The sequence below is a fragment of the Eretmochelys imbricata genome, chromosome 2 (genome assembly GCF_965152235.1).
Source record: "Eretmochelys imbricata isolate rEreImb1 chromosome 2, rEreImb1.hap1, whole genome shotgun sequence".
Lineage (NCBI taxonomy): Eukaryota > Metazoa > Chordata > Testudines > Cheloniidae > Eretmochelys > Eretmochelys imbricata.
Window position 1 is genome coordinate 10,130,572 of NC_135573.1, and position 14,125 is coordinate 10,144,696.

Here is a 14,125-nt window from a genome sequence, read left to right on the forward strand (position 1 = left end):
CTCCGCTGCCCATTGGAATTCTGGGTTGAGATCCCAATGCCTGATGGGGCTAAAACATTGTCGCGGGTGGTTCTGAGTACATATCGTCAGGCCCCCCTTCCCTCCCTCCCTCCGTGAAAGCAAGGGCAGACAATCGTTTCGCGCCTTTTTTCCTGAGTTACCTGTGCAGACGCCATACCACAGCAAGCCTGGAGCCCGCTCAGGTAACTGTCACCGTATGTCTCCTGGGTGCTGGCAGACGCGGTACGGCATTGCTACACAGTAGCAGCAACCCATTGCATTCTGGCAGCAGACAGTGCAGTACGACTGGTAGCCGTCCTCGTCGTGTCCGAGGTGCTCCTGGCCACGTCGGCTGGGAGCGCCTGGGCAGACATGGGCGCAGGGACTAAATTTGGAGTGACTTGACCAGGTCATTCTCTTTAGTCCTGCAGTCAGTCCTATTGAACCATCTTATGGTGAGCAGGCAGGCGATACGGATTGCTAGCAGTCGTACCGTACCATCTTTGCCGGGCAGGCAAGAGATGAGGATGGCTAGCAGTCGTATTGTACCATCTTCTGCCGGGCAGGCAAGAGATGAGGATGGCTAGCAGTCGTACTGTACCATCTTCTGCCGAGCAGCCATGAGATGTGGATGGCATGCAGTCCTTCTGCACCATCTGCTGCCAGCCAAAGATGTAAAAGATAGATGGAGTGGATCAAAACAAGAAATAGACCAGATTTGTTTTGTACTCATTTGCTTCCCCCCCTCCCCTGTCTAGGGGACTCATTCCTCAAGGTCACACTGCAGTCACTCACAGAGAAGGTGCAGCGAGGTAAATCTAGCCATGTATCAATCAGAGGCCAGGCTAACCTCCTTGTTCCAATAAGAACAATAACTTAGGTGCACCATTTCTTATTGGAACCCTCCGTGAAGTCCTGCCTGAAATACTCCTTTATGTAAAGCCACCCCCTTTGTTGATTTTAGCTCCCTGAAGCCAACCCTGTAAGCCGTGTCGTCAGTCGCCCCTCCCTCCGTCAGAGCAACAGCAGACAATCGTTCCGCGCCTTTTTTCTGTGCGGACGCCATACCAAGGCAAGCATGGAGGCCGCTCAGCTCACTTTGGCAATTAGGAGCACATTAAACACCACACGCATTATCCAGCAGTATATGCAGCACCAGAACCTGGCAAAGCGATACCGGGCGAGGAGGCGACGTCAGCGCGGTCACATGAGTGATCAGGACATGGACACAGATTTCTCTGAAAGCATGGGCCCTGCCAATGCATGCATCATGGTGCTAATGGGGCAGGTTCATGCTGTGGAATTCCGATTCTGGGCTTGGGAAACAAACACAGACTGGTGGGACTGCATAGTGTTGCAGATCTGGGACGATTCCCAGTGGCTGCGAAACTTCCGCATGCGTAAGGGCACTTTCATGGAACTTTGTGACTTGCTTTCCCCTGCCCTGAGGCGCATGAATACCAAGATGAGAGCAGCCCTCACAGTTGAGAAGCGAGTGGTGATAGCCCTGTGGAAGCTTGCAAAGCCAGACAGATACCCGTCAGTTGGGAATCAATTTGGAGTGGGCAAATCTACTGTTGGGGCTGCTGTGATGCAAGTAGCCCACGCAATCAAAGATCTGCTGATTTCAAGGGTAGTGACCCTGGGAAATGTGCAGGTCATAGTGGATGGCTTTGCTGCAATGGGATTCCCTAACTGTGGTGGGGCCATAGACGGAACCCATATCCCTATCTTGGCACCGGAGCACCAAGCCGCCGGGTACATAAACCGCAAGGGGTACTTTTCAATAGTGCTGCAAGCTCTGATGGATCACAAGGGAGGTTTCACCAACATCAACGTGGGATGGCCGGGAAAGGTACATGACGCTCGCATTTTCAGGAACTCTGGTCTGTTTCAAAAGCTGCAGGAAGGGACTTTATTCCCAGACCAGAAAATAACTGTTGGGGATGTTGAAATGCCTATATGTATCCTTGGGGACCCAGCCTACCCCTTAATCCCATGGCTCATGAAGCCGTACACAGGCAGCCTGGACAGTAGTCAGAAGCTGTTCAACTACAGGATGAGCAAGTGCAGAATGGTGGTAGAATGTGCATTTGGACATTTAAAGGCGTGCTGGCACAGTTTACTGACTCGCTTAGACCTCAACGAAACCAATATTCCCACTGTTATTACTGCTTGCTGTGTGCTCCACAATGTCTGTGAGAGTAAGGGGGAGACGTTTATGGCGGGGTGGGAGGTTGAGGCAAATCGCCTGGCTCCTGGTTACGCGCAGCCAGACACCAGGGTGGTTAGAAGAGCACAGGAGGGCGCGGTACGCATCAGAGAAGCTTTGAAAACCAGTTCCATGACTGGCCAGGCTACGGTGTGAAAGTTCTGTTTGTTTCTCCTTGATGAAACCCCCCCCCCCTTGGTTCACTCTACTTCCCTGTAAGCTAACCACCCTCCCCTCCTCCCTTTGATCACCGCTTGCAGAGGCAATAAAGTCATTGTTGCTTCACATTCATGCATTCTTTATTCATTCATCACACAAATAGGGGGATGACTACCAAGGTAGCCCAGGAGGGGTGGTGGAGGAGGGAAGGAAAATGCCACACAGCACTTTAAAAGTTTACAACTTTAAAATTTATTGAATGCCAGCCTTCTTTTTTTTGGGCAATCCTCTGTGGCGGAGTGGCTGGTTGGCCGGTGGCCCCCCCACCGCATTCTTGGGCGTCTGGGTGTGGAGGCTGTGGAACTTGGGGGGGAGGGCAGTTGGTTACACAGGGGCTGTAGTGGCAGTCTGTGCTCTAGCTGCCTTTGCTGCAGCTCAGCCGTACACTGGAGCATACTGGTTTGGTCCTCCAGCAGCCTCAGCATTGAATCCTGCCTCCTCTCATCACGCTGCCGCCACATTTGAGCTTCAGCCCGCCACTTACTCTTTTCAGCCCTCCACCTCTCCTCTCGGTCATTTTGTGCTTTCCTGCACTCTGACATTATTTGCCTCCACGCATTCGTCTGTGCTCTGTCAGTGTGGGAGGACAGCATGAGCTCGGAGAACATTTCATCTCGAGTGTGTTTTTTTTTTCTTTCTAAGCTTCACTAGCCTCTGGGAAGGAGAAGATCCTGTGATCATTGAAACACATGCAGCTGGTGGAGAAAAAAAAAGGGACAGCGGTATTTAAAAAGACACATTTTATAAAACAGTGGCTACGCTCTTGCAGGGTAAACCTTGCTGTTAACATTACATACATAGCACATGTGCTTTCGTTAAAAGGTCGCATTTTGCCTCCCCCCACCGCGTGGCTACCCCCTCAACCCTCCCCCCTCCCTGTGGCTAACAGCGGGGAACATTTCTGTTTAGCCACAGGCAAGCAGCCCAGCAGGAATGGGCTCCTCTGAGTGTCCCCTGAAGAAAGCACTCTATTTCAACCAGATGACCATGAATTATATCTCTCTCCTGAGGATAACACAGAGAGATAAAGAACGGATGTTGTTTGAACGCCAGCAAACATACACTGCAATGCTTTGTTGTACAATGATTCCCAAGTACGTGTTACTGGCCTGGAGTGGTAAAGTGTCCTACCATGAAGGACGCAATAAGGCTGCCCTCCCCAGAAACCTTTTGCAAAGGTTTGGGAGTACATCCAGGAGAGCCGCAAATGCCAGGGCAAAGTAATCCTTTCACATGCTTGCTTTTAAACCATGTATAGTATTTTAAAAGGTACACTCACCGGAGGTCCCTTCTCCGCCTGCTGGGTCCAGGAGGCAGCCTTGGGTGGGTTTGGGGGGTACTGGCTCCAGGTCCAGGTTGAGAAACAGTTCCTGGCTGTCGGGAAAACCGGTTTCTCCGCTTGCTTGCTGTGAGCTATCTACAACCTCATCATCATCTTCTTCTTCTTCGTCCCCAAAACCTGCTTCCGTATTGCCTCCATCTCCATTGAAGGAGTCAAACAACACGGCTGGGGTAGTGGTGGCTGAACCCCCTAAAATGGCATGCAGCTCATCATAGAAGCGGCATGTTTGGGGCTCTGACCCGGAGCGGCCGTTCGCCTCTCTGGTTTTCTGGTAGGCTTGTCTCAGCTCCTTCAGTTTCACACGGCACTGCTTCGGGTCCCTGTTATGGCCTCTGTCCTTCATGTCCTGGGAGATTTTGACAAAGGTTTTGGCATTTCGAAAACTGGAACGGAGTTCTGATAGCACGGATTCCTCTCCCCATACAGGGATCAAATCCCGTACCTCCCGTTCAGTCCATGCTGGAGCTCTTTTGCGATTCTGGGACTCCATCATGGTCACCTCTGCTGATGAGCTCTGCATGGTCACCTGCAGCTTGCCACGCTGGCCAAACAGGAAATGAGATTCAAAAGTTCGTGGTTCTTTTCCTGTCTACCTGGCCAGTGCATCTGAGTTGAGAGTGCTGTCCAGAGCGGTCACAATGGAGCACTCTGGGATAGCTCCCGGAGGCCAATACCGTCGAATTGTGTCCACAGTACCCCAAATTCTAGCCGGCAAGGCCGATTTAAGCGCTAATCCACTTGTCAGGGGTGGAGTAAGGAAATCGATTTTAAGAGCCGTTAAAGTCGAAATAAAGGGCTTCATCGTGTGGACGGGTGCAGGTTTACATCGATTTAATGCTGCTAAATTCGACCTAAAGTCCTAGTGTAGACCAGGGCTAAGAGGAACTGTGAAAGTGGGGATTTAGGAAGTGACACTGAACTACAGGAAGTGAGAAGTCAGTAGAGCTCATGAAAACATGGGGAAAGGAGGAGAAATTAAGGACCAGGGCAGAGGAAAGGTGCCAGAGGATAAACTGCAGCTATGATGGAGATTAAATTGAGAGGAGAGAGTTGTGGAGTTGAAGTGTGCTGCTCTGCCAGGGCTGAGCAATGTGAAGCAGCCAGTAGGGGGAAAGATCTCTCTTGCAGCTCCAGAATTGATAACCTTTGGCTGCTGGCAGATCAGCAATTGACTGAGGAGTCGCCCTTCAGCTGCACAAGGGTCCCTAGAGCTGCTTTGCACTCCACAAAGACAATGCCAGCCAGCCAATGCCAGTCATTAAGGTTGCTGATTTCCTTACAGTGACACAATCTCGGCCAATTAGAGAAGATCATGTTTCAAAACTCATTCCCATGAACTTGCAAAAACAAGCCATTTCCCTGTTGGCTCTTTGTGTGTGTGCTGTTGCTGCTCTCTTCTGGATACCTTCCAGATTAGCTTTTGAAGCTGAGGGCCATGTTAGTTCTATACTCTGGAGCCAATGTTACAGTCACACCATGTTCCACTTTATTTTGATGAAGTCTACTGCTTTGTGAAGAAAATACTTTTCTTCTCTTGCATCTGAAATAGCACTGATTATAAGCTACACGTGCACACCACGTGCCCGAAGCCAGAGAATTTGAAAGTAGTCTGTCTGTCCACACATGCACCCTGGCTCACCTCATGCCTTCAACCAAGGAGGTAAAAGTCAGGGCGGACCAACAATCTCTCCAGTTCCTTCTCACCGCCACATGATCTGGGTTGGAACCTTTAGTGCGTGCAGCTTTGGCTTCATTCTAAAAAATAAGAATCATCTAGTTTGTAAATAATTTAACAGTTTTAATAGTTTGTACCATTTAGCATTAGATCAGTGGTTTTCAACGCCAATCCGCCGCTTGTTCAGGGAAAGCCCCAGCACCCCGGACTGGTTTATTTACCTGCCATGTCCGCAGGTTCATCCGATTGCGGCTCCCACTGGCCGCGGTTCGCTGCTCCAGGCCAATGGGGGCTGCGGGAAGCGGTAAGGGCCAAGGGATGTACTGGCTGCCCTTCCCGCAGCCCCCATTGGCCTGGAGCGGCAAACCACGGCCAGTGGGAGCTGCAATCAGCCGAACCTGCAGATGCGGCAGGTAAACAAACCAGTCTGGTGCGCCGGGACTTTCCCTGAACAAGCGGTGGACCGGCTTTAAGAACCACTGTATTAGATTATTCTCCCGAGGGGACCCTCTCTTCCCCCCATACCCTGTTTAGGTAGCAAGCTACACCCTGGACTTTGAGCTTCAAATTCTGTGCTTCCTGCCTGCAATCCTTCTCAGTCAATGATGACCACCAGCGCTGCCTGTACTGCCTTGGGGAATCTCACATTGCGGCAAGATGCAGTATCTGCCCATCGTTCCCCAGCCATACTGAAGAAGGGCAGGAATTTCATCTCTGCAAATACTTAATGGAGAAGGCCATAAGGCCCCAGTCAGACCCAGGCCAGGGAACCCCTCTGTGTGTCAGCCTGATTCAGCAAGGAATGTACCTCCTGTTGTAACATCTGACTCTGGTGTGGGGAATCTGCCCACACAAACCTCATGGTGGAGTGTTGTCAGGAAGGTAAGATGCACTGTCATAAGCATGAGACTAAGTGTTCCTCAAAGTCCACTTCAGAGAAATCAAACTAATCCAGCCAATGTGTATCTAGGCTTAAGTACCGAAGACAAGGGGAAGCAGCGAATTTCTGGAGAAGGATCTAGAAATCACAATGGCATTAAAAAGGCAAAAAGAAAAGCAACAGGGCAGTCTGCAAAATATCTTTGATTTCTGTATACAACTGTAAGGAGTATGAACTGGAAGTCGTGAAATTATGAAGAAAATTATGACTTAATTGGCATAACAGAGACTTGGTGGGACAACTCCCATGATTGGCGTACCAGCATTGAAGGATCTAGCTTGTTCCGAAAGGATAGGTATGGGGAAAAAGGAGGAGGTGTTGCGCTGTACGTCAAGAATGTATACACTTTTTCCAAGGTCCGAGGGGAAGTGAGCGACAGACCTACTGGGAGTCTCTGAGGGAGAATAACAAGGGAAAAAAACTATAGAGATGTTACAATGGGGGGTCTATTAAAGACCACCAAATCAGAAAGAAGAAGTGGATGAGTCATTCTACAAGCATGTAACAAGATTAGTTAACACGCGTGAGCTAGTATTAGTGTGGGGTTTTAACTTCCCTGATATCTGCTGGAAGACTGTAGCAGCAAAACATAATATGTCCTGTAAATTCTTAGCATGTGTAGGGGAGAGCTTTCTGTTTCAACAACTAGCGGGTCCTCCATTTTGGATCTGGTTTTGACCAACAGGGATGAATTAGTTGTGAACGTAAAGGTGGTTGGAAACTTGGGAGGAAGTGATTGTGATCTGATAGAATTCAAGATCCTTTGGAAAGGAGGACATGAGGACAGCAAAACCAGGACACTGGACTTCAGAAAGGTAGATGTCAGTGGACTCAGAGAAATAGTAGGCAAGGTCCAATGGAAAAACCAATGAGGAAGAAAAGGAGTCAAAGGGAACTGGCAATTCTTAAAAGATGTAATAGTAGAGCTATTACAACACAGAGGTAAGATGAGAAAAGCTACAGGAGGCCAATGTGGCTGCACAAGTTGCTTTTTAGCTATCTAAAAACCAAAAGGGATACATTCAGGAAGTGGAAGGAGGGACATGTCACCAAAGAAGTATACATGGGAATAGCATGAGCGTGTACCGATCAAATCAGGAAGGCCAAGGCAAAGAATGAGTTACAGCTGGCAAGAAACGTTAGAGACAACAAGAAGGGGTTCTTCAAATGTGTCAGACAAAAAAGAAGGATCAAGGACGGTACGGGTCCGCTGCTCAGTAGAGAAGGTGAGCTGGTAACCGAAGATGATACGAAGGCACAGCTGCTCAATACCTACTTTGCTTCAGTCTTGTCAGAAAAAATAACGTGATCAGATGACTAGCAAAGTTACCATAGACAATAAAGGGGAAGTGATGCAGATAAGTAAAGAACATTTCAGAAATCTTTGGATTAATTTGAATGTATTAAATCAGCGGGCCCTGATGCTATTCACCTGACGGTACTGAAGGAATTAGCTGAGGAAATCTCAGAGCCACTGGCAATAATATTTACAAACTTATGGATGAGAGGAGAGGTCCTAGAAGACTGGAGAAGGGCTAATGCAGTGCCCGTCTTTGAAAAGGGGGAAAAGGAGGAGTTGAGGAATTATAGACCAGTCAGCCTGACTTCAATACCTGGGAAGCTAGTAGAGCAACGTATAAAACATTCAACTGGAGAATACCTGGAGGATGAAGGGGTGATCACTAGCAGCGAGCATGGATTTACTAAGACCAAATCACACTAAACCAGCTTGATTCCTTCTTTGACAGGGTAACTGATTTGTTGGATAGCGGGAATGCAGTGGACATAATATTCCTGCAAAAAGAACAGGAGTACTTGTGGCACCTTAGAGACTAACAGATTTATTTGAGCGTAAGCTTTCGTGGACTACAGTTCACTTCATCGGATGCATGCAGTGGAAAATACAGGAGGACGATTTTATATGCACAGAGAACATGAAACAATATGTGTTACCATACACACTATAACGAGAGTGATCAGTTAAGGTGAGCTATTACCAGCAGGAGAGAAAAAAAACCTTTTGTAGTGATAATCAAGATGGGCCATTTCCAGCAGTTGACAAGAACGTGTGAGGAACGGGGGGGGGGGGGAAATAAACATGGGGAAATAGTTTTACTTTGTGTAATGACACATCCACTCCCAGTCTTTATTCAAGCCTAATTTAATGGTGTCCAGTTTGCAAATTAATTCCAATTCAGCAGTCTCTCGTTGGAGTCTGTTTTTGAAGTTTTTTTGTTGTAATATTGTGACTTTTAGGTCTGTAATCTAGTGACCAGAGAGATTGAAGTGTTCTCCGGCTGGTTTTTGAATGTTATAATTCTTGACGTCTGATTTGTGTCCATTTATTCTTTTACGTAAAAACTGTCCGGTTTGGCCAATGTACAGGGCAGAGGGGCATTGCTGGCACATGATGGCATATGTCACATCAGCCACACTATCAGAGACTCATTCACCTGAACATCTACCAATGTGATATATGCCATCATGTGCCGGCAGTGCCCCTCTGCCATGTACATTGGCCAAACCGGACAGTCTCTACGTAAAAGAATAAATGGACTCAAATCAGACGTCAAGAATTATAATATGTACATACCAGCAAGATTGCCGCCATCATCCCCAGCTGAAGCAGTGACTTCTACATCCCCCGCCCCCCAACCTCCCAATGACTAGAGCCCTGCATGGATACAAAATTTATATCCACATCTGCAGATATAAATTTGGTATCCACACAGGGCTCTACCAATAACTTCAGGTAGTTCCAGAACTGTCTCTGCAGAGTTGTTGGAGAGCTTCAGATTCCGCTTGAGATCCTAGCACAAACTTGTAGACATCTTGCACACTTCCGGATCCAACAGAATAGCTTTCCCCATTAATGAAGCCACACTGGAGCCAGCTAGGACAATTGCCACCTGCACTCCTACCCCCAAAGGGGTGAGGAAGCTTTATTATGTGCGGGCTAAGGGTGTGGAATTTTTGTTTTTTCACTCCGCTCCCACTTCACTGGTGGTCCATGCCATTTCTGAAAGAGCTAGACGACGACATCCCTGGTCTTCTCCTGCTGACAAAGAGGGCAAACACTTGGATCTACTAGGAATAGAAATCTTCTCCATCATCCAGCCTCCAGTTCAGGATAGCCAGTTACCAGGTGCTACTGTCTAAATACCATTTCCTAAACTATACCAAGTTTTCAGAGTTTACTGACAGCCTTCCGCAACAAGACAGCACATTTTGAAACTCTGATAGACAAGGGCAAACTGATAGTGAGGACTGACCTCCAATCTGCAGTTGTTACATAGGCTTTCTCTTTCTCCCTGGACAGGACCATCATTCTGGATGCATCCCTATTAGGTGGTCAGCCCACATGAACAGTCACACAGCACAGGGTGTTTGGACATCTTGAGAGGCCAGGATGCATATCAATATGATGGAGTTGTGAGCAGTACAGAAAGCATATGAGTCCTTTCTTCAATTCATCCATTCTCACCATGTCCTTACAATGTCCGACAATGTTACACAACTGTCTCCAATAGTAGAAAGGACTCTTTTAGAAAATGTTATCTAGCTAAATGGAAGCACTTCTCTTCTTGGGCACAACAAAGAGGCATTCTTCCTGAGACTACAGATATTCCTCTCATCTTGGACTATATCCTATCTTTGAAGACATCAGGTTTGTCCATCAGCTCCTTGAGAGTCCACTTGGTAGTGATCAGCACATACCATCCACCTTCTCAGGGCTACTCAGTCTTCACACATCCACTGACTGATAGATTCTGGAAAGGCCTAGTCAAACTTTCCTTCCTTCACAGAAGCCTACTCCCCAGTGGGACCTGAATCTTGTTCTCTCAATACTCACAAGACCTTTAGCTACTTGCTCCATGTCCCTCCTTTCTATGAAGGTTGTTTTTCTTGTAGCCATCACCTCAGCGAGAAGGGTCTGTTAACTTGGAGTGATAGTGACAGATCCTCCGTACATTGTATTCCATAAGGATAAGGTTTCTTTACATCTACACCCCAAATTCACCCCTAAAGTAGTTTCAGAATTTCACCTTAACCAATCCATTGCTTACCTATGTTCTTCCCAAAACCCCACGTTTCCACAGAGGAACCAAGACTTCACTCCCTCAATGTTCGGCAGGCCTTGGTTTTCTACCTACAGAGAACAAAACCAAGGCTTTTTGTCACCGTAGCAGAAAGAGTAAGGGCACACCATCGCCACCCAGAGAATCTCCAAATGGTTCTCTGGCTGTATTCTACTCTATCAGCTTTCGAACCTCCCCCCACATCCTCCATATGGGGTAAGAGCTCATTACACCAGGAGGATACAGTATATCTGTACACATTTATTTAAGAAAGTATGTACTTTACCATACATTTATTCAGACTCTTAATTTTTCCATTTTTTATTATGTCAGAAACTGGTGAATGATGTATTTCTTATTTACGAGAGGATTATTTAGTTACTCCGGATTTCTGTCATGCTCTATTTGGATAGAAATTGGAATTCAATTAGAATGCAAAGAGCAGCATTTTTTAAAATGGTTTAAAACTACCTTAAATGCAGGATGTATAAGAAAAATGTTTTTTATGAAAACATGATTTGCATTTAAAACTGACTTATTAAACAAAGGAAGTATTATCTGTAGTTAGTGAATTTAACTCATTGTTTCTGGTCGCCGTGGCCAGGATCCTCAAACTAATTAAATAAACTGAAGAAAATAGTCTTTCTGGACCTGCAGAGGAGGCTACTGCTGTCAAAAAACTGGATTAGCCCTTCAAAAAACGATGGGTCCAGGTGCTTAGCAAGTCAGTGGTTTGACTTCTGTTAAAAACTTTGGCAGCAAACATGTACTTTTTGAATATTATTTTTATTTAATTTAAATCATTTCAGTAGATTATAATAACTTTAGGGCATTGGTTGTCATAATTTCAAATGTAATTTGAAATGTTTAGTTTTTGAAGTATTTAATTCAAATTTCAAAAATCAGATTTAAATACAAATCTGAGTTTTAAAAAAAAAATTTAAATCATTGATTTTTATCTACCCCGCTAAACTGTGTTTTCCTTTAAAGACCTCCATTAGGAATGATCCCCTTGGGAAACAGGAATAAAATGAGGGCAGGGTAGAGAATATGGTGACATACATTCGAGAAAGTGCTTCTTGTATTTGTTGAGTTTGTCATCTAGATGCTACACTGACAAATTGCTTAGAAAGAGAGAAGTTGCCATTAAAATGTCAGCATTTATCATCAGTTTCCACACAGTGATATCTGAGATACTAGAATTACTTTTTTTTCTTAAGTAAAAGAAAACCGTGCAGGATCTCAGATAACTCTTGTATGGAAACTATTGGTAACTGTTTTCTTTTTAGTGAGATGTTCCAGAAACGGGCTCTTTGTAAGTAAAGTTAAATTTATTTCTCAAGTTAAGTAAACCATTTAATAAATGTAAATCACGCATCTAAACCTTCCTAGAAAAATGTTAAGTTTGATGGCATTGCCTTAAGAAATGGCTGGGAAATTATATGAATAGAAATGCATCTGTCCTTACTGTGGCTAAAAATATGTGTAGTTTGGGAAAATATGCCTAGATCTGACTTTCCTGACCTTCTCTGACGTCTAACTAACTGCTCAGAGTACTCAAGCAGCTGTACTGAGAGAAGGTCAAAAATATCTCTTGATTTACTCCATCTATGGGTTGGTCTTCCCATTGTAAAAACAAAGACGTTTTTGTGAGTTATTTATACTCTCTGCTTTCAGCAGTTTAAAACTTCCCAGTGGCATTTCCATTTTATATTCATTTTTTCTAGTGGGGAGTCCAGGCATCCAAGTGCGAGCTCTATTTCATGTGATCAGTCTTTAGCTAGAATGGTCCCAGGATGTTTTGGTAAGGGGGTCGACGCCTCTTTATGACAAGGACTAAGAAATATCTCACTGGACTGAGTTGGGGTCGTGAGGCAAGAGGCTTAGCCTATGTTATGAAAAACACGTCATTTATGTCTATGTGTGGCATTCCCACTCCATCTTTTTGGACTTAGTAAATATCCGTTACTCAGATAGCAAGATGATGAACGTGACACATAGCTAGACAGGCAGACAAGATGAGAATGTTAGATTCCCTTTTTGGAGTTAGGAGCTGGGTGTTCCACAACGTTAAACCTGTGGCACAAATTTTTGACATCATCCATGTCTAAATGTCTGATATGTCTCCATTCCATTTGCTAGTATTAGAGAATCAGCCCACTGACTCAAAGGCTCTGTTACAAACCTCTCCAAGTATATTACACACAAAGCATTCACTTTTTTAACTTGGAGACATGGCACGTGTCTTGAAAAATCATCATCTGCTATTCATGGTTATGGGTGCATAGAGACTGATTTCTCAAGCTGCTCAGCGGTGTATCCAGCATCTGAAATATGAACCTGGCCCTAAACACAAAGCTACTGGTGGTTTTTGATAGTTTCAGGAAAGGATTTTTTTTTTTTTACGTTGTGATGTCCTTGTGCTTCATGAAGGAACAAGGGAATAGGAGGATTGTCTCGCTACATTCCATCTGTTGGGCTACCCTAGCTTGAGTTTTCCTTCTGCAACAGTTGTATCAGAATTGCTATTAACAAGTTCTTTATCAGATTTTCCAAAGTATATTTTGTTCTGACATTTGTGTGTTTTATTTCAGCAGCGATGGATTGAAATAGCAGCAGCGTATTTTAAATCCACTTCTGTTGCTGTTAGACTAGATTAGGTATTTTCTGTTTTTGGCTGAAAGAGAAAAGGCAGAGTTTTAGTGTCCAGTCAAGCAGAATTTATTTTTGAAATGAGCAAGAAAGTTCCCAAATTAGAATGGACTACTGCAACTGATCTCATCCTCTGCATGTGTAATTCTGAGTGGTTTTTAGTGGACTAAACCAGGAGATTAAAAACTTTGAATGAGCTTCCTTATTAGAAACTGAACGGTGGTAAACACAGGGGAATTGCTCCTTTACAAGATTGATTAGTTTGTCATTCTGGAGAGGTTGATACGAAAACAGTCAGACCTACTCAGAAATCTGAAGAATCTATGTAGCATGCAGCTCTAGCAAATTTTTAACTCCTATATGAAAGCTGCATTCTAAGTATTTTTAAAATGGCAAATATCCAAGATTAATAATCCACATAGCAGAACGGGGAGGAGGCTACTGTGGAGGCAGCAGTATTATGTTGAACTTCAAATAGTCTGTGATAGTCAGAACAGTGGTAAGTAGCAAGCTAGTTTTACAAGTGTTTTGTATTTTGATGAAATTGTATCTTTTGGCCTGAATAGTAAGAGTCTGAGTAAATGCCATCACATTTCTGTTTGGCTGAATTAGTCTGTTAAATGTGTTCCTAGTTAAGTTGAAATGTAATAAGTCATAGTATTTAAGATTTTCTTTTTTTAATTTGTTAATAGAACTGAAAGATTTTCATGCTTCCATAAAGATTATATCTGCAGTTTGTTTTATACCTTTGCAGAGATGCAATAGAATATTTCCATATGAAAAATAAATGTTTGCAAGTATGTGCTTGATTAATTGCCTCTTGGGATTTCTCAGTATAATTATGCCTTGTGCCACTAGATCAAAAGAAATGTTCACATGTGAAAAACTCTTCTACAGGATCACCCATAATTTTCTAAAAATGTCTTTCGTTACCATATGTCTTTGCAGATCAAGATTGTTGTGTTTCAATTGCTAATTTTGCAAAGGTATTTTCCCCTAGTATTAG

General features: G+C 44.8%; 1 protein-coding gene across 5 annotated transcripts in view; it reads left to right on the plus strand.

Annotated features, from left to right (window-relative positions):
• Positions 1–14,125, plus strand: part of PTK2 (protein tyrosine kinase 2) — a 385,991-nt gene that overhangs the window by 324,501 nt on the left and 47,365 nt on the right. Inside the window, exon 1 of one of the 5 annotated variants that reach the window (XM_077809749.1) lies at positions 10,827–13,618. The exons of 3 other annotated variants lie outside the window; for them this stretch is intronic. Coding sequence is in view for 1 of the 2 variants with exons in the window: in XM_077809748.1 (XP_077665874.1) it covers positions 14,056–14,105 (50 nt within the window). In the remaining variant the exon portion in view is untranslated. One more of the 5 variants, XM_077809748.1, reaches the window with a different exon arrangement.